General features: G+C 42.0%; 1 protein-coding gene across 3 annotated transcripts in view; it reads left to right on the top strand.

Moving 5' to 3' along the window:
* The window catches only part of LOC126427054 (uncharacterized), a 67,973-nt gene that overhangs the window by 27,536 nt on the left and 20,137 nt on the right, over positions 1 to 20,300 (top strand). For all 3 annotated transcript variants that reach the window (XM_050089233.1, XM_050089234.1, XM_050089232.1), the window contains 2 exons: positions 14,385 to 14,549; positions 17,670 to 17,906. In XM_050089233.1, the coding sequence (XP_049945190.1) occupies positions 14,385 to 14,549; positions 17,670 to 17,906 (402 nt within the window). The remainder of the gene's footprint in view (positions 1 to 14,384; positions 14,550 to 17,669; positions 17,907 to 20,300) is intronic.

Raw genomic sequence — 20,300 nt, 5'->3', positions numbered from 1 at the left:
TCCTTGTGCACTCCTGAAGGCTGGCCCAAGTGTCTGATGCGTAAAAGGTGACTGGGTAATGTGTAATTCCCAGCCCCGGGTCAACAGGTAGTGTTCGCACGTACCCCCTGGTACAGGCCAGGCCCAGGGAGGGGTGATTGCCTGAGCTGCAACCTGCCCAAATTGCTGATTGGTCCCTCTGTCAGGTGTTTGGGAGGTGTGACCTATCACCTAAGGTGGATGCGCCCCCTTGTGAAGGTCCCCACATTTGGAAGGAGTGCGCCATCGGAGATGCTGGCAATCGTGGCGGATTTTCTCGCAATGAGTCAATTGTCTTCCCAATCAGTCTACGAAACATAGATGTAACGAGGCTAATGATTTGGAGACCTTTCATGCTGCACCACAGTTCCTCGTGGTCTCACGTACTGAAGACAGTCAGTCCTTTGCCACAGTAAATCCATTTATTATTCAGAAACATGTTGATGCAATTGCTGGCCCTGTGAAATCCTTCTTTCGTTTACGGAATGGCACTTTGCTTTTGGAGACTACTTCTGATTCTCAAGCACAACAACTGCTTGCTGCCTAATTTTTCCACGGCTACCCTTTTCGTATTGAGGCCCATAGAACTTTGAATTCGTCCTGTGGTGTAATTTACACCAGCCGCTCGATGGCCTAACCGAGGCCAAAATCCAATCTTACCTCTTTGGTCAGTGTGTCATTGCCATCCATCGTGTAATGAAAAAGGTAGATTCCTCCTTAGTACCCACCCGCGCTATTTTTCTCACCTTTGATAGAGTGGTGCTTCCATCCAAGATCAAAGCGGGCTATGAAATTATCACAGTCTGGCCATACAGTACAAACTCAATGCACTGCTACCATGTCACCGTTTCAACCACACTAGAATGGCTTGTCGACACCCAGCGAAAATGTGTAACCTGTGGTAGGGGTGCACACGAGGGCGATTGTGCGCACCTACTCTCTGCTGTATCAACTGCAATGGTGGCCCTGCCACCTGCTCTCGGGGTTGTCCAGTGTATCTTGATGAGCAAGCTGTTCAAGAGATCTGGGTAAAGCAAAGCGTGCCTCCCCCAATTGTTCGCAAAGTTGCTTGCTAGTCTCAAACCCTGTGTTCTCCTACCTGGCACCTATAGTTCTGCTCTTGTCACCCCTTGCTTCACGAAGGACATGGCCACACAGACATGTGACCTCCAATTCAGCTCTGATGTCGTGAAATCGCCCAGTGTCGAGGTAGCATCACCATCCCCCCATCCATCTGTGCAACAAGCCGTCAAACTCTCACCTCGAGGGGCGAAGCTACCAGCTACACAACTGGTAGGCGAGAAAGGACAGAAGGAGTACTCCCGTGAAGATTTCCTCCGTTCCTCCAACCAAACAACACCCGAGTATTCCTCAAACTGGAAAGACTCGAAGAATTCCACCAAAGGCAAACAGTTTTCTCCTTTGCCAACTCAAACATCCTCTTTGACGGTGTCTCCCGGCCGGCCTTCCTGTCCCCGGTGCGCACCGCCAACCGTTTTTCAGCATTGGACTCCACAGAACGAGTGTACAAGCAAGCCTATGTTTCTGTGCACCCATGACTCAGGATCCTCCTGCTTCTGTGCCCTGTAGTAGCAACGCTTTACTGGCTGTCACTCGGCAGTTGCCTTACATCTCTTCCTCATCATGACTCTCCACCAATGGAATATTCATGGCTTTTGGTCCCACAAAGAGGATTTACGGCTGCTTTTAGTATTGTACCATCTCCCTCATACACTGCCTTCAGGAAATGATTGCTTTGAGCTTTCACATTTCTTACTGATTCATTTTGACCTTCCCCCTGAGTCGGCATTTCATCTCGTGGGGGCGTCAAGCTGCTCATACATGATGACATTCATAATCGACCTATCTTCTGTCAACCCATCTCCTGACTACTCATCTTCAAGCTGTTGCAGTACGTCTCTTCCTTCCCCACCTGACTTTTTCTCTCTGTGCCATTTATGTCCCTCCGTCATTTGATGTTACCATGGTGGACTTCCTTCAGGTTATGAGGCAGCTACCTCCCCCATTTTTGCTACTCGGTGACTTTAATGCACATCATCCCCTTTGGGGTTCTCCCAGGACCTGTCAGAGAGGTGTCCTCTTGGCTGCCTTCTTAACCAAGTTAACCTCTTCTGCCTTAACAATGGAGTACACACTTTCCTTTCCAACTCCTCGCACACCTATTCCCATTTGGACCTATCCTTCTGCACTATCCAGCTTGCCCATCGTCTTGAGTGGTCCTTTCTTTCTGACACTTACTCGAGCGACCATTTCTCATGTGCTATCCATTTTCCAACTCCTACCCCATCCGTGTGCTCGCCCAAATGGCAGCTTACTAAGTCTGACAGGTAGCTTTACTCCTCTCTGGCGACCTTTGAAGAAAAATGTTTCCCCCTTTATGATGACCAGGTGGAATATCTCACAAACGTTATCCTTACTGCTGCAGAATGTTCCATTCCTCACATTTCCTCTTTATCGTGTCCTGTCCCAGCCCTTTGGTGGGCTGATGCATGTCTCGATGCTATTCGCGCGTGGAGACATGCTCTCCACATTTTTAACCACCCATCCTATGATGGCAAACTGCATTCATTATATACAGATGCGTGCAAAGTGTTGTCGTGTTCTTCGGGATAGCAAAAGAATTAGCTGGCTTTCATTCACTATTTCTTTTAACAGTTCCATCCCTTCCTCTGTCATATGGGCCAACCTCCGACAGCTCTCTGGGACCAAGATCCATTCCCCAATTTCTGGCGTGACAGTAACAGACAATGCCATTGTGGACCCGATTGCTACCTCCTACACCTTGGGCCACTATTTTACAAAAGTTTCGAGCTCTTCCCACTATCACCCTGCCTTCCTCCATTGGAAACAAGTGGAGGAGGCTCGGGCAATACCCTTCTTTTTTCTGAAGCGTGAGTGCTACAATGTCGCCTTTACTATGAAGTATGCTCTCAGTTCATCTGCATCCCCTGTCCCAGGGCCAGATGCCATCCACATTCAGATGTTGCAGCACCTCTCTCTTCCAGGCAAGCACTTTCTGCTTAACACATACAACGGCATCTGGGCAAAGGGCACATTTCCCGGCCACTGGCGTGAAGCCACCGTCGTCCCCGTACCTAAGCCCGGTAAACTTCCTTCTTGCTACTGCCCCATCTCTCTTACCAACTGCATTTGCAAGGTGATGGAACATGTGATTCATGCCCAGCTGGTATGGTGACTAGAGTCTCGCAATTTACTGACGAATGCACCGTGTGGATTTCAAGTGTGGTGTTTTGCAGTTGGCCATCTTGTTACGTTGTCCACCCATGCCATGAATGGTGTTTTTCAATTTGGAGAAGGCCTAAGACACCTGCTGGTGTCTGCCATACTCTTTACATGTGGGGCTTCCATGGCTGTCTGCTCTGTTTCCTTCATGCATTTTTAAAAGACCGAGTTTTCAAGGTGCGTGTGGGTTCTGCCTTGTCGGACACCTTTATCCAGGAAAACAGTGTGCCTCAGGGTTCTGTCCTGAGCATTGTCGTCCTCTTTGCTATTGCCACTAACCCTATAACGATCTGTCTCCCACCGGGCATCTCCAGCTCCTTTTTGTTGAATATTTTGCCATCTATTGCTGTCCTCCACAGACCTGTCTCACTAAGCGGTGTATTCAGCAATGTCGTGATCATCTTTACTCCTGGAGCATCGACAATGGCTTTCGCTTTTCCAATGACAAAACCAACTGTATGAATTTCTGGCAGCGCAGATGGTTTCTCCCACCATCTCTACATTTTGGGCCTTCATTGAAACTGTGAAATTCCTGGGGCTTGTGCTTGATAGGAAGCTCTCTTGGTCCTCCCACGTGTCTTACTTGGCAACCCGTGTACTCTATTCCTCAATGTCCTACACCTTGGGTGTACACCAACGGTACACCAGGGTGCCCTCCTCCGTTTGTACCAGTCCCTCGTCCGTTCGAAACTCGACTGTGGTTGCTTTGTCTAAGAGTCTGCACGTCCATCCTTCTTACACCATCTCAACACTATCCACCATCTTGTCATCTGTTTGGCCACGGGCGCCTTTTACACTAGCCTGGTTGCGAGTCTGTATGCTGAAGCTGCTGAACTACCACTGTCCTACCAGCGTGACTTCCTCCTCAGCAGGTATGCGTGCCGTTTCTCTGCCATACAGGGCGACCCATCCTATGCCTCCTTCCTTGATGATCCCTTTGATCACCAGTATGGGGTGTGTCCCTCTTCTCTGTTACTTCCTACAGTCCGCAGTCCGCTTTTGGCACTTGCTACGGCGGCTTAACTTCGCACTACCCGGGGTGTGAACCCTTCACCACCTTGGCTTTCTGAAGCGGCCCGCATTCACGTCCACTACTCCAGCCTCGCTCTATTGCCTTCAGTTTCACGACCTTCACATGGAACTTCACGATAGTACCTTTGTATACACTGAAGGCTCTGACTGACTGTGGGGTCAGGTGTGCCTTCCTCATTGGCACCCGTATCTTTAGATATTGTCTTCCAGCACGCTGCTACAGCATTTACACCTGAGCTCTTTGCCGTGTATCAGGTTTCGAGGTACATCTGGCAACACAGCCTTTTCAGTTGTGTTCTCTGCTCAGACTCACTCAGCTGCCTTCAAAGTCTATGTGCACTGCCCATCCCTTAGTGCAGCTGGTCTAGGAAAACTGTCACTTGCTCACTCTTGGTGAAGCCAAATTACTCGTCATGTCGGTTTGCTAGGAAATGAGGCCGCCGACACTGCTGCCGAGGCTGCAGTCCTCGTACCTTAGCCTGCGAGTACCTGTATTCCCTCCAATGATCTCTGTGTTGACGTTTGTCAGGAGGGGGTGTCCCTTTGGCATCGCCAATGGTCCTCCCTTCACAGGAATAAGGTCTGGCTTATTAAGCCTCTCCCAGTGGCTCGGACAACCTCCTCTCAGCCCTGCCGCTGGGAGGAGGTAATTTCAGCTAGGCTGCATATTGGGCACTGCCTTGTTAGCCATAGTCATTTCTTAAGTGGCGCTGCCCCACCACTTTGCACACATTGTGCCCAAGTTTTAACTGTCCGCCACTTCCTGATGGAATGCCCATTTTTTTAACTGTTTACGTTCCCGCTTGGGTTTGCCGTCTGAGTTATCGGCCGTTTTAGCAAATGACGCACAGGCTGTCGACCGCATTTTACTTTTTATACGCCAAAGCAATATGGCGAAGGCCATTTAATTTTTAGTTTTGGACCTCTGTTTCTGTATGGTGTCTTTTTTAGCCCTTTTTCCACATGCCTGTTTTTAACTGTCTTCTGTTATGTCAAATGGGACTGACATATGGTCGTTTTTTAACTCCTCTCTGTCTTTGTGTTCTATAGTTTTGAATTGGATGTTGTTTTTTGCACCACAAAACAAAACAAAACAAACAAACAAAATCAATGTTGATAACAGGCAAAAATAGTTAAGATTATTGATTCCTGGAATAGGTGAAGTGTCTGTCTGTGTATGTAATTAATTAAGTTTGAACAAAACCCTCAGTACACGATTTCTATTCGCAACTGGCCAATTTTTAATTTTAGTTAGTGTAGTAGGTACATATTCATACTCGTTTGAGTTCAGGGAAATTTTTTGTGCTTTTCCTTCTTAATAAAATGAAATACAAAGTGCTTACACACTCTGTTTCCACTTGGTGGAAGCATCTAATGATCTTATTGTCTCTCTCACGTCCCCAGGAAGACTTTTGAGTGCTTCGGCAATTTTCTACCAATCATATTTTTGCACCGATCTTTGTGCAGTGGAGCTCTTGCACCCCACGTCCTGCAAGCATATTCTTCTCTCACTAGCATTACATTCTTCTCAGACCACTCCATCGTTTCAACAACAAAAGCATTTCACACGCAAAGCAGCAGACAAACGATTCCTCTGCTGCTTGGCCAATATGGAGTTGATGTTTCGCTAAAAGACTGACAACCAGCAGGATAACGATGAGCCCCAGTGAAACTAAACTGAATGTGACCTGTTTTGGTCACCTTTTTAAGTCTCATAGATTTTCTTCTGTCACTAATCTCATTAATCATATTAAATAATTGTACACCATGCTGTAAAGTTTACATTTAATTTTCTTCACATTTATTGATACTAAACATGTCACAGTGATCAGCTTTCAAGAAGTAACTTTGCCAGTACGGATCAGCAGCTCATATAGTATGTGGTGATCTAACAAAAATTTACAAGTAGTAACACTGATAACATAGTAACCCAATTCTTTCAGTGCTAAATGATGGCTGAATAATACATAGGTGGAACTGACATTGGAGTTCACATACAAATTACCAAGTGCAGTCTGATACGTAGTAACTATACGTGTTAACTGCTCAACCAACACTGACTATGCATGTATGACGATGAGGATCATACAGGAATTACAAAATCGTAAAATGCCCAGTAACTACACTTTCAGTAATGATATAGGGTATCTAAAACCTTTTGAGTCAAATTGAAATGGGTGATAGTGGGTCCTCACACGATTGTATTGAGATAAGGAACCAGTGGCCGGAAATGCATATTTATTGTCTTATGCTCATACACAGTGTACACCACACAAGAACAATATAACTCATAGTAACTGTGCAAAGAAATGACTGCCTGCCTCAATGCATGCATGGCAACGACACACGAAGTTCTGCCGCACTCTCTCAAGGATACCTGGTGTCTGTTGTACCAAGAGACTCGCAGCGTGGATCCTAGCAAGTAGGTCTTCATCTCTTTTTATTCAGTTTCCTATAAAAACATCCAGTGGTGCAAGATCCGGAAATTGCACTGGCCGTGGGACAAGATCTCCCCTTCGAAACTAATGATGAGGCTCGCTGACATCAACTTCGAAGTCAGATGGTACACTGTTGTGTTTGAAATCGTGTCCTTCCGTTGACAACAAGGGATACAGTTTCCGAGAATTGTGGCAGCACATATCGCGAGAACACCGGGTTATGTGAACCAGTCAAACAGGGAGGCAGCAAATAAGGTCCTGTTAAGTGACCTTTGACAATCCCTGCTCATATATTGACAGAGAATCCTTGCTGATGGCCACTGATGGGGGTGGTGTGGTCATTGTCCTCACTCCAGACATGTCATTGCAATATTTGCCGTGAGACTGGCAGTCTTCACTTTGAAGAATTACTATGAGCTATGTTGTTATGTGGTGTACGCTGTGTATGTCCCTAACATAATAAATATACATTTCCAATTATTGGTTCCCTAGCTGAATATAATCGGTTGTGGACCTGCTAGCAGCTGTTTCAATTTGGCCCAAGAGGTTTAATAGATTAAATTTTCTAATCAAAATATTTTGTTAACACTTACTGCCCATGGAATTTATGGGCACATTGTGACTTCCCTAACAGTCAGTGCTCAAAGAATTATTGAAATAATAACACATTCTCTCTTACACATCAAATTTAATTTCATTTTCTCCTCTCCTTTTCATTGCTTCACTTTTTTTGTTAGGCAGAGTATCTTTGGAAGTATGTAATGTGGGGCTACACCTCTGGAATTTTGAAAGGATTAAGTTTCAGTATTTGAACATTCTGCAATACAGTAATAATACTAACCTTTTTTGCAATTTTGGCAAATAAAGATATTTTTTGGAGACTGTGACTGTTTTTTTCTGAAGAAATAAAATGTTTGTTTGAAAGAGGATAATGGGAGCTGTCAAAGAAGGTATGTCCAATTTAAAAAAAATAATATTTAGGGGGAGGGACAAATTTTGAAGAGCATATGGTTTTAGGGATTTGTAAATTTCCAATATTTTATCAAAGAAAATATCTTCTCAAAATCTAGTTATACTGTTATTACCAATAGCCTGAAAAATATACATCGTATAGCAAAGTTGAGCAAAATTCAGCATTGATAAGAAGTTACAGGATGGTCATTCTTTTGGAAAACCTGGAATTCTTAAGGAACTTCATAAAAATTCAGGAACTTCTGTGCTTTTAACATAGCGTTGAAACTGAATTTTATTGAGTTTAATAAGTCACAAATTTTAAAGTACTTAATAATGTGAATATAAATTATCAGTGTTTAAAAACTGTGGTTAAACTGCTGATTGTGGCTGAAAAAAGAGAAAGTTATTTGGTTCAATAACTTGAGATGTGAAGCGCTGGGTGCGAAGTATGGGCTAGACTTCGTGGAAACTAAGATAAGATAAAAAGCCTCCACTCGTATCCCCTAAGGAATAAAATTAGTCTCAAAGTAGGACAAAGAGAAGCAGCAGCCTAAAAATTAATGGAAAGTGCTTGTTAAAACCACAGATGAATTTCCATGCTTTTGGTAAACTAATAGCACAAAATTCTAGGGGGCATGACATCTGAACAACTGAAAAAGATGGCACAGGTGCGGCTCCACAATAAACTATCAGAAATTAAAATAAAGGGCACTGGGAAAAAAAAAAAAAAAAAAAAAAAAACCTCGAAAAAACACGAACTTTGACGTTGTGGATCCTGGAGGCTGGCAGTACTGGCATTGCCGAATGTGAGAGTGGTACCGTAATCTTTTATGAGTGATGTGTAAACAGATTCTTTTATAAAACAACATACAAATGACATAATTTATAGCAGCTAACTTTCACGTAACTGCTAAGAATATGCCGCAAGTATTTCCCGGTGGGTCGTAGTCATCGTAATGCTCTGTTTCGACATGTCGAACTAGTATATGAGTCGCCTGTTGCCAGGTAATGAAATGTTATTGCCAGCCCTGTTGCTGCAGAAATCGGAGAGATACAAGTTCTCAGTTTCCCACACAGAAAATCAAAATCCTGCAATGACATTCTTGTGAAATTATCCAGTGGATTATGTTGGTATTGGTGTACACTTCTTTGCTTCCTATCTTTCCCTTTTGTATCCTTCTGAGTCTTCTTCTTCTTCCAGGTTTGCTGATATTGACATATTTTAACGATCCTGGTTTCCTGGTTTGTATGACGAAGTTTTCACCGATGACGAAGGACTTGCACACGTATGGTTAAAGTCGTACCTCTGAAATGCACACCAGTTTGCCAACCATGCGATGTTTATTTCTATATGCGAGTTAAAAATTTCATTACGAGAACAAGAAATTGCTTCTCATGAAAACGCCATTAAAATACACTTGATACTGCATGACCAATTATCATTGCCGATATTTAAGGAAATGCTGCATTACGCATGGTTTGCTTCCAAATTATTGGCTGAAAGAGAGGTTTGTTTTTCCATGGAAAACCTCAAAAGACCTTGCATATGCAGAAACATAGCGTTTATTCAATGCAGCTGGTGCCATTTAACTTTATGTTTTCCATGTTTTTATGAAAAATACCATCCTGCAACTTGTACTCATAATGTTGAAAGTGACAATTAATTGTACATCTTTTGAAAGCAGTCTGTGCCAGTCAAAACTTGCAGGTAACAAGTAGTTTTGAGTTCCTTCCAGGTATAAGGGATTTCTTAAATCACAGGCAAGCATACATATTCACTATCACTTCATGTGTGGTCATTTACTAGTCGATAGTTATGAATATTATATTATTTGTGATAATAAAAATTTTTAGACTGCCAAATAACATTGTAAATTTAATAAAAGTTCTTCTGATTACATGCATTTTTCCCATTATATCAATTGTAATGTAAATAGTAAAGAATATGACTGTGTTGGGGGGACTAACGAATGGGACTTGATCCGGCGATCCAATGATTGCGGGGCTTGAACACTAACCACTCGGCTGCTGCTGCTTCATGGTAAAAATGGCCATGCATATATTTGACGACCGAAATTATCTAGCAATTTTCTCAATAACGCTTGGGAAGTACGCGCTACTGCTTACACATTTTGTTGTCCTCATGGAATACCACAAGTGTACGAAGTTTGCAGTAAATCCACATTCCAAATGTCCTGGCCTCCCCTTGTGAGTGTTGAGTATTTGTCGTCTGTGTGGGAGCTGTAAGAAATAGGATTGACAATAGAGGTAGAGAAGATCCAGTGAAGAAGCATAGTTCTCTCCACTGGGTGTTTAGTCAGCAAGAGAGCATTACAGAGATACTCATTGAACTCCAGTTGCAAGACAGGCACTGTGCATTGCAGACAAATTTACTGTTAATATTTTGAGAGTATATGTTCGAAGAAGAGTCGGGTGACATATTACTTCCTACCACATTGGTCTCATAAAGTGAACACCATGAGCAAATGTGAGCTCATACGGAGGTTTACTAAAAGTCATTCCTCCAGGTATCTTTCACAAATGGATGTGGAAATTCAGGAAGAAGATAATGGAACTGGAACTGCCCTCCACTACCACACCATGTGGTGGGTTGTGAAGTATAGATACTGATGTAGGCGTAGAAACATTTCATTCTTTTGGAAAGAAGTCTTTATTAGCTCCTCATGAGTGCACATTGCATGTTGTTTTTACTACAAGCTTTTACACAATAGTAACTTTATCTGTAAAGCATAACTGGTAACACAGTATTATACAAAGTAATGTCGGTAAATAATAATGTGTGACTGGCACCTTGGTGAAGTTTGGAATTACTGTTAGTGGCGGTGTATGTGAGAAGGAAAGACTGTGTGCTGGACTGGGATTTGGATACAGCCACAATGTGTAGCAAAAAGATGTGAGCAAACTGTCAGGGACATTTCTCAAACATAGAGGAACATGGGTTTGGGAGAACTTTATTTTCATGTTAGAGTTCAGTTTTCACAACTCTTCAACTCATTAATTTTGGCAAACACCCATGAAAAGAGTGTATTGTCACAGTCCAAAATACTTTCCCAAATGTTCAAATTTCCCTGTTACCAAGGATACGTGCAACAACCTGCTGTCACATTGATTCTTTGATGCATTAAGTGGTTCTAGTCCAGAGAGTGTGGAGGGCGAGGAATTGGCCCACTTCTGCCTATCGATCTGTCACAAAATATGTTACTTACAAGCCTACGAACGTTAACACTGAAATGAGGAAGAGCACCATTGTGCATGAAGTACATGTTTTGTTGTACTTGTAAAGGCACATCTTCTAGCAGGACAGGTATCCTCTACATTTACATGTAGAATCTGCAAACCACTATGAAGGGCCTACCAGAGGGTATACATCCCATTATACCAGTTACTGGGGTGTCTTCCCATTCCATTCACATATGGAGTTCTAAATAATCTAATCTTTTCTTCATGATCCGTAAGTGAGCAGTATGTAGCAGTATGTAGGAGGCTGTAGTATGTCCCTACAATCATCATTTAAAGCCGGTTCTTGAAACTTTGTAATTAGACTTTCCTGGGATAGTTTATGTTTATAATAAAGAGTCCACCAGTTCAGTTTCTTCAGCATCTCTATGACACTCTCCCATGGATCAGACAAACCTGTGACCATTCATGCTACCCTTCTCTGTATGTTTTGAATATCCCCTGTTAGTCCTATTTTGTATGGGTCCCACACACATGAGCAGTATTCTAGAATGGCTCGCATGTGTGTGTGCGCCATTTCCTTTGTAGACATACTGAATTTACCCAGTATTCTACAAATAAACTGAAGTCTACCATCTGCTTTACCCATGGCTGAACATACGAGGTGCATTCAAGTTCTAAGGCCTCCGATTTTTTTACTCCGGACTGGAAAGAGATAGAAACATACGCATTGTTTTAAAATGAGGCCGCGTTCATAGTTAATACGTCCCAGAGGTGGCAGCACCTTACGGCAGATGGAATTTTACCGCCAGCGGCGAGAATGAGAACTGTTTTAAATACTTAAAATGGCGACGTTTTCCTTACTTGAACAGCGTGCAATCATTCGTTTTCTGAATTTGCGTGGTGTGAAACCAATTGAAATTCATCGACAGTTGAAGGAGACGTGTGGTGATGGAGTTATGGATGTGTCGTAGGTGCGACAGTTTAATGAAGGCAGAACATCGTGTGACAACAAACCGAAACAACCTCGGGCTCGCACAAGCCGGTCTGACGACACCATTGAGAAAGTGGAGAGAATTGTTTTGGAGGATCGCTGAATGACTGTTGAACAGATCGCCTCCAGAGTTGGCATTTCTGTGGGTTCTGTGCACACAATCCGGCATGACGACCTGAAAATGCAAAAAGAGTCATCCAGGTGGGTGCCACGAATGCTGACGGATGACCACATGGCTGCCCGTGTGGCATGTTGCTGAGCAATGTTGACGCGCAACGACAACACGAATGGGACTTTCTTTTCGTCGGTTGTGACAATGGATGAGACGTGGATGCCATTTTTCAATTCAAAAACAAAGCGCCAGTCAGCTCAATGGAAGCACACAGATTCAACGCCACCAAAAAAATTTCGGGTAACCGCCAGTGCTGAAAAAATTATGGTGTCCATGTTCTGGGACAGCGAGGGCGTAATCCTTACCCATTGCGTTCCAAAGGGCACTACGGTAACAGGTGCATCCTACGAAAGTGTTTTGAAGAACAAATTCCTTCCTGCACTGCAACAAAAACGTCCGGGATGGGCTGCGCGTTTGCTGTTTCACCGAGACAACGCACCCGCACATCAAGATAAAGTTACGCAACAGTTTCTTCGTGATAACAACTTTGAAGTGATTCCTCATGCTCCCTACTCACCTGACCTGGCTCCTAGTGACTTTTGGCTTTTTCCAACAATGAAAGACACTCTCCGTGGCCGCACATTCACCAGCCGTGCTGCTATTGCCTCAGCGATTTTCCAGTGGTCAAAACAGACTCCTAAAGAAGCCTTCGCCGCTGCCATGGAATCATGGCGTCAGCGTTGTGAAAAATGTGTACGTCTGCAGGGCGATTACATCGAGAAGTAACGCCAGTTTCATCGATTTCGGGGGAGTAGTTAATTAGAAAAAAAATCGGAGGCCTTAGAACTGGAATGCACCTCGTATGTGATCATTCAATTTGATATCTGTACAAAGTGTTACACCCAGGTATTTGCTTAAGTTGGCCAATTCTGACCATGACTCACTGATAATATATAGTCCTGGGAGTATTTATGCAGCTTCTTTCAGACAGGACTTCATTATAGATAACTCTAAGAAAGTTTCTTTGGAGCAGAACAACATGAGGCCCTAACAAACTGTCATAAACAGTGCCAGCCGAAACATTGACAGAAAACCTTTGTCAATGACACAATTGCACAATTTTATGATGATTCTCGACAGCCCATACGTGCTGATTGTGAAAATTTGCAATCTGATCATGTCGAAACAAAGCCTCATCCGCGAACAGCATATTTGTACTGAAGTGAGGGTTGACACATTGTCAAATGAACAACTCATGGAAGTGTACTCGTGCACGAAAATTGGCTATTGATAGTACCTGCCATCAGTGTACATGACACAGATATAGCAAGTTCTCATGTAGCACTCGTGTGGTTAACATTACTTGTTGCAACTAATTGTCTTATGCTTGCAATAGGATTGTCGTCAAAAGAGTAATGTCCTCCTGCAGTTGAAGTGTTGTCGTCCTTCTGTACCTTCCCCAGTCGTGAGTAGTAGACTTAAGTGTCCCGTACTCCCTAAGACAGTATTTCGAACATCTCGTGTAAGAAAATGTTCATTGAATGCCGGTACATTTTGTTTCTTTGTGTTTCCCATGTTGAAGGTTAACATGGAGATAAAGCATTTCCCCGACCCATGTCAACATCACATATTTTATTCTTCCATGTGTGAGGAATATTTCATACAAGTTTAGCGCTACCTTTTTTGTTATACTCTTTATTTCTGGACAGAGCATTTTCCGATCCATGTCAACATAACACATTTCATTCTTCTATGCGTGGGGATGTTTCCTACAAGTTTAGCCATACCTTTTTCTTTGTTACGCTCTATATTTCTGGACCATTAATCTGTGTCATGTGCACCATCTCAATTCGTCATGTACAATCATCACAGAAAATGTGAAACTCTAGATTCTCCTGGCATAAACAATGTTCAAACTACTTAGGGGAATGCAGACGGCAGATGTCTTCGACAACCGCTACGCTTTGAAAGTTGAAATGAGAATGCTGTGAGAGGAAATTTGACAACAAAGGAAGTGCATATTGCAGTCTCACTTGTCTACTGCAAAGTTTAACCAGCTTCACCAAGCAACTCAAGTTTAACATTGTTTACCTCTACAGGCAGGAAACGTGTTTTTGCTTGTGGAAGTTATATAAACTCTGTAGTGGAAGAGTGAGAGTGCAATGTGGAAATTAGTTTTTGTTAAATTTCCTCAAACAGCAGTCTTGAAGGATTTGTACCTAGAAAATGAGTAGTTCACATGCCAAACATGTCATCCTGCCACATTCCCTTCAGTTATTTGAACATTGCAACAAATATCCAGCTTTGGGTAAAAGAATTGTCGGCCAGTGTTTACAGTAATCCTGACATTTTTCCACCATTACCTGTTCTGCAGGCCCTGAAGGGCATCCCGCGGCAGGCGTACTATGTCGCCACCAAGGTCTCGCGCTATGCGCAGTGGGAACCGCGCACTATGTTCGACTTCTCTGCAAAGAGGACAAGGGAGAGCTTTGCGAAGAGCCTCGAGCTGCTGCAGCTGGACTACGTGGACATCATACAGGTGACGTGTGACTGGTTTCCTCCAATATTACTGCTAGAAATAGTGATGAAGCGTCTTTTTTAAGTGCTACCGTGTGTTCTTTTTGTCACTGATTTTCAGTGGTATGCCAAAACTGCACCATGCGTCAATTCACGGCGGATTCTCCTGCATTTCAGTACAATTTTCCATTGTTACAACCTCTCGATGCACCACAGCATCATCTGCAAAAAGCCTCAGTGAACTTCCGATGTCATCCACAAGGTCATTTATGTATATTGTGAATAGCAACAGTCCTATGACACTCCCCTGCGGCACACCTGAAATCACTCTTACCTCGGAAGACTTCTCTCCATTGAGGATGACATGCTGTGTTCTGTTATCTAGGAACTCTACAATCCAATCACACAATTGGTCTGATAGTCCATATGCTCCTACTTTGTTCATTAAACGTCTGTGGGGAACTGTATCGAATGCCTTGCGAAGTCAAGAAACACGGCATATACCTGGGAACCCGTATCTATGGCCCTCTGAGTCTCGTGATCGAATAGCGCGAGCTGGGTTTCACACGATCGTCTTTTTCGAAACCCATGCTGATTGCTACAGAGTAGATTTCTAGTTTCCAGAAAAGTCATTATACTCGAACGTAATACGTGTTCCAGAATTCTACAAATGATCGACGTTAGAGATATAGGTATATAGTTCTGCACATCTGTTCAATGTCCCTTCTTGAAAACGGGGATGACCTGTGCCCTTTTCCAATCCTTTGGAATGCTACGCTCTTCTAGAGACCCACAGAACACCGATGCAAGAAGTTGGACAAGTTCCTTCGCATACTCTGTGTAAAATCGAACTGGTATCCCATCAAGTCCAGCAGCCCTTCCTCTTTTGAGTAATTTTAATTGTTTCTCTAGCCCTCTGTCCCCTATTTCGATATCTACCATTTTGTCATCTTTGCGACAATCTAGAGAAGGAACTACAGTGAAGTCTTCCTCTGTGAAACAGCTTTGGAAAAAGACATTTAGTATTTCGGCCTTTAGTCTATCATCCTCTGTTTCAGCACCATTTTGGTCACAGAGTGTCTGGACATTTTGTTTTGATCCACCTACCGCTTTGACATAAGGCCAAAATTTCTTAGGATTTTCCGCCAAGTCAGTACATAGAACTTTACTTTTGAATTCATTGAACGCCTCTCGCATGGCCCTCCTCACATTACATTTCACTTCGCGTAATTTTTGTTTGCCTGCAAGGCGTTGGCTGTGTTTATGTTTGCTGTGAAGTTCCCTTTGCTTCCGCAGCAGTTTTCTAACTCGGTTGTTGTACCACGGTGGCTCTTTTCCATCTCTTACGATCTTGCTTGGCACATACTCATCTAACGCATATTGTACGATGGTTTTGAACTTTGTCCACTGATCCTCAACACTATCTGTACTTAAAACAAAACTTTTGTGTTGAGCCGTCAGGTACTCTGAAATCTGCTTTTTGTCACTTTTGCTAAACAGAAAAATCTTCCTACCTTTTTTTAATATTTCTATTTACGGTTGAAATCATCGATGCAGTAACCGCTTTATGATCGCTGATTCCCTGTTCTGCATTAACTGTTTCAAATAGTTCGGGTCTGTTTGTCACCAGAAGGTCTAATATGTTATCGCCATGAGTCGGTTCTCTGTTTAACTGCTCAAGGTAGTTATCAGATAAAGCACTTAAAAACAATTCAGTCTCTCACTACAACTTACTTTCCAATAAATAATATAAAGGCAAAAAATTGTCTTATTACTGTAAGAAATACAGCAACCAGCCACTTCTTGTATATTTTTATTTAATCCTACTATGCATTTTGGGCTTCTGCCAATCTCAGTTGGCATAATACATATTTAAGTCTTCATTCGTGTGTTGTTAACACATAAACTGCATTTTGGATGCCTCAACTCCCTATGTAAAATAACACGTTTGTGTAGTACACTTCGTGAGTTGTATATTTACAACTTATTACTTGGTACATGAAGTTGCTTTCTGTTCTGTTTGTAGTTGCTACTATCTTGTGCATTTCTAAGTGTGGCAGAAAGTGTTTTTCTTTATACAATGCACAGAAGCAGCATAGCATTCACCATATTGCTGACTGACATGTTTATTTACATCATAAATTATCTCTAAAGCCAAAGGTGCACTTTGCTAACAGGTTTGAAAAGTACTCCTGAAATTAGTTGAGTGTGTGCATTGGACATTGCTGCCTTAAAAATTTAATTTAAAGTAATATAATCCAAAGCCACAGAACTCAACAACCAGTAAAATGGATAAATTAAATAAATATTATCAGTGTTCAGTTCTCTTCGTCTCTGCTCATTTATTACGGCAAGTGCCACAAATCTTTACAACCGAGGACAAAGCCGATATTCGGTGGGAGTAATGAAGGACACATTATATACACAATCAGCCGCTCTGAATACTTCATTGGACTATGTTGTTGTTAAGCTGACAGTGGTTACTGAGCTCACTGTCAATGGAGTTGCGCAATTTGCACAATAAATCTGCAACTTTGTAGCCTACACGCAAGTGGAATTTGTTTTTTGCCAAAACAGTTCCAAAATTTTCATAACAGTTGTGATGTGCACGTAATAAGAGTGACTTGGACAGGACTTGTAGGAAGTGTATTGCCACCTTTTCAGTGATAGTCCATGTGTGGTCCAGTTATCAAAAGTGTGTTAGTGTTTTATGATACAAATAGATATGTTTTCCTATTTAAGAAAATATTATTACCTCAGAATGTAAGATGTTCAAACAACTTTTTGTCCAGTGCCAGAAGTGTCCACACATATCAGAGCTTATGACACATTCCAACAAAATGTATGCTACAGCTGGTGGTGTGTATAAACAATTCCTTCACTAAATATATAACAGATGCAAAAATATGTCATAAAGCTTCAAGGGTGGGACATGACTCACACTCATTCAACTGTCAGTCAGTAGAGCACTTGCCTGTCAAAGGCAAAGGTGCCAGGTTCGAGTCCCGGTCTGGTGCGCACAGTTTGTCTACCAGGACGTTTCAGTATTGACGTTGTTGCGTTTCTCTATGGGTGTCAAAATGCTACATTACCATTGACCCCAGTGAGCAACTGAATAATTTTTCCCCTCTGATATTTCCAGGTGCACGATGTGGATTTCGCTATAAACCCAGACATACTTATCCAGGAGACACTTCCGGCACTGCAGGAGATTGTGGCAGCGGGCAAGGCGAGGTTCATCGGTATCACGGGGTACCATCTGGAGCCACTCCGCGAGATCATCGAGAAGAGCACAAGTGTGAAAGTGCACACGATACTGTCGTTCACGAGAGACACGCTCATAGACGACACGCTGCAGCGGCACCTTCCGTTCTTCAAGGTGTGTGCGCCTGTCAGTTTTGGTTTAGTGTGCTTAACTGTACCTTTTAAGACTGCTGCTGCTGAGTTCACTTGTCGTACTCCACTGATCCCCACAAGCTGTGTACAAGTTCAAGTGCAGACTCACGATTTTCCCTTTAGCGCTGTTGACAAGTTAACTCGGGCCTCCGTGCCGGCCTCTGAGCTCTAGTGACATGTCACCACTCAGGTATCTGAATACTTAGACAAGTTATAGCCTACAGTGAACCTTCCTCCAAGTAACTCAGTAGCTTTTCACATTAAATTGTGTTGGCATACTTTGTCTACAGTGATCTCGTTTTGCTGCATTCAGCTTCACTTTAGCTCTTACTGTTGACAAGGACTGGCATCACAGGTGTGGTGTGACTGTTCTGATTTGGCCTCAGTGATTTTTCTGCTGCTTTCCAGTATCTGGCATCTTACTGTTGTTTGGGTAATGAAAAGTTTGAAATGATGAATGCAGCACGGCACTATTTAGCTCGACACCTTTCCATGTTTATTGACTTATATGATAATAAGATGATAAGCTGGTATATGATAATTTATATAGTATAATTATTCACCACAGTTCAGCACATAAATTACACTGCAAAAGATTTGACAGTGGCAACATATTTCTAGTACCACTTTTCTATCCCAATTTTGATGGAAACAGAACAGGAAGTGTGGTTTGTTTACGTAGTCACTGACAAAAATGTTGTTCAGTTTACAGTGCCAACGGGCTGAAATTTAGCAATATAAAGTATTGACAGACAGTACATGATGTTCACAGAATAATAACTGCCCTCCAACTGACTGTTAGCGACACAAGTGGTGATGTGATGTTACCAGAATGAATGATATCCACAGTTTGACGGGATCATTGTCCAGCACACCTGCTTACAGTAGAGCATATAAATAAAATTTGAAATTTGTTATTGTTTTTTGGCCATGCCAGAAAAAGAGGAAAATTAGTGGTTACGAAATCATAATGAGCAAAGTAGCAATTTTGTTTAACTGTAGGTTGGATATCGAGAAAATTAATAAAAGTATAGGAACTGTGTTGTGAAACCAGGTTCTACTTTAATGAGCATTCACAAATCCCATCAACATTGGCTAAAATATGGAATTTTTTATAGTAGCCAAACTAACAAGTTTCCTGAGTTGAAGTGGGCATTTTTTGATTTAGAAAAATAAGGACTTCGAAATAACCAGCAATTAAGACTCAAACATTTAAGAAGATGAAATTTTAGTTCAGAATAATTTTTCAAATATGATGTTTATGAAAAAAGTAAAATGTTTACTGAGAAGGGAGCATGAGGTCTTTCACATGAAGCGTAACAGTTTGAAAGCTGTCTATTTGCTCATTGAAAATATGAACTCCACATGTTGTGTAGGGATCAAAAAATCTGAAATCTTTTAAATAAATTGTTTTTGGACAAATTAAATGTTTCTTTGATGTTAGTAGCCATGAAATTACTGATAGAACAGTAAAGTTTTATGAACATCACCTTTAATAAGAAATTAGTCATTTTACATAACTATAGTATTTACATCATGTACATAATTTATGTAGCAAGTGGAGCCACCCGTGCCTCGCTATGCTTAAATTGTTTTTCTCATAATATATCCTACAAACGAAATACCAAGGTGTAATGGTTGCACTAAGCTTAGATAGTGGAGATATCTGTGAGGATGAATTATTCTGTGCCAGAGTAAGTAGTAATAACTTCAAAGATTCTGAAAGCAATAATCTGAAGCCATCTACAGTTTCATGTTTCAACAATAGGTTTGTCTGATAGTTCCTCCTTAGCCAAAGAATCTGAAAATGATAGTAACTTTTGAAACGTGTAATTAAGAGCAGATTGTTAACTACTGAAGGAAAAGCCACCTATACTTCTCTACAGATTTCTAACCATAAATTTGTGAATGAGCCGAAAAATCGGAAAGCTATTTTTGTGTCTTGATGGTGTTAAATCTTTGAGTAACAGGAGAAGAAATTGCAGAGGCAAGATGCTTGTGTAGCCCCAAACCAGGTAGAAACGCATAGGTAGACATGTTGGAATAATTGTGCAGTGCTCAACTCGCCATATAATAAGTACATCTGCAGCAGCTAACGGATTAATGATTAATGTGAAGTAATGCCCATCAGAAAAGAAAAGTTAAGATTATTCAAAGAACTTTACTCTGACAAATGTGAAGACTCTGGAAAGTCAACTACTCTAATGACTCAGCTAGTTTCCCCACATTAATTTTAAGCAACCTCGGGCATGTATTCAGAATGTTGCACTAATAAATCGTGAACAAATATGACCAAACAGAAATATCAGGAAATGAGTGAATTTTTAATCATACAGACATTCTGCTGGTTTATTTTGATAAAAAAAATTGTATGTTA

This window comes from Schistocerca serialis, chromosome 11, assembly GCF_023864345.2.
Source record: "Schistocerca serialis cubense isolate TAMUIC-IGC-003099 chromosome 11, iqSchSeri2.2, whole genome shotgun sequence".
Lineage (NCBI taxonomy): Eukaryota > Metazoa > Arthropoda > Insecta > Orthoptera > Acrididae > Schistocerca > Schistocerca serialis.
The sequence above is the reverse complement of the archived record's forward strand: the minus strand, read 5'-3'. Positions and strand labels throughout refer to the sequence as shown.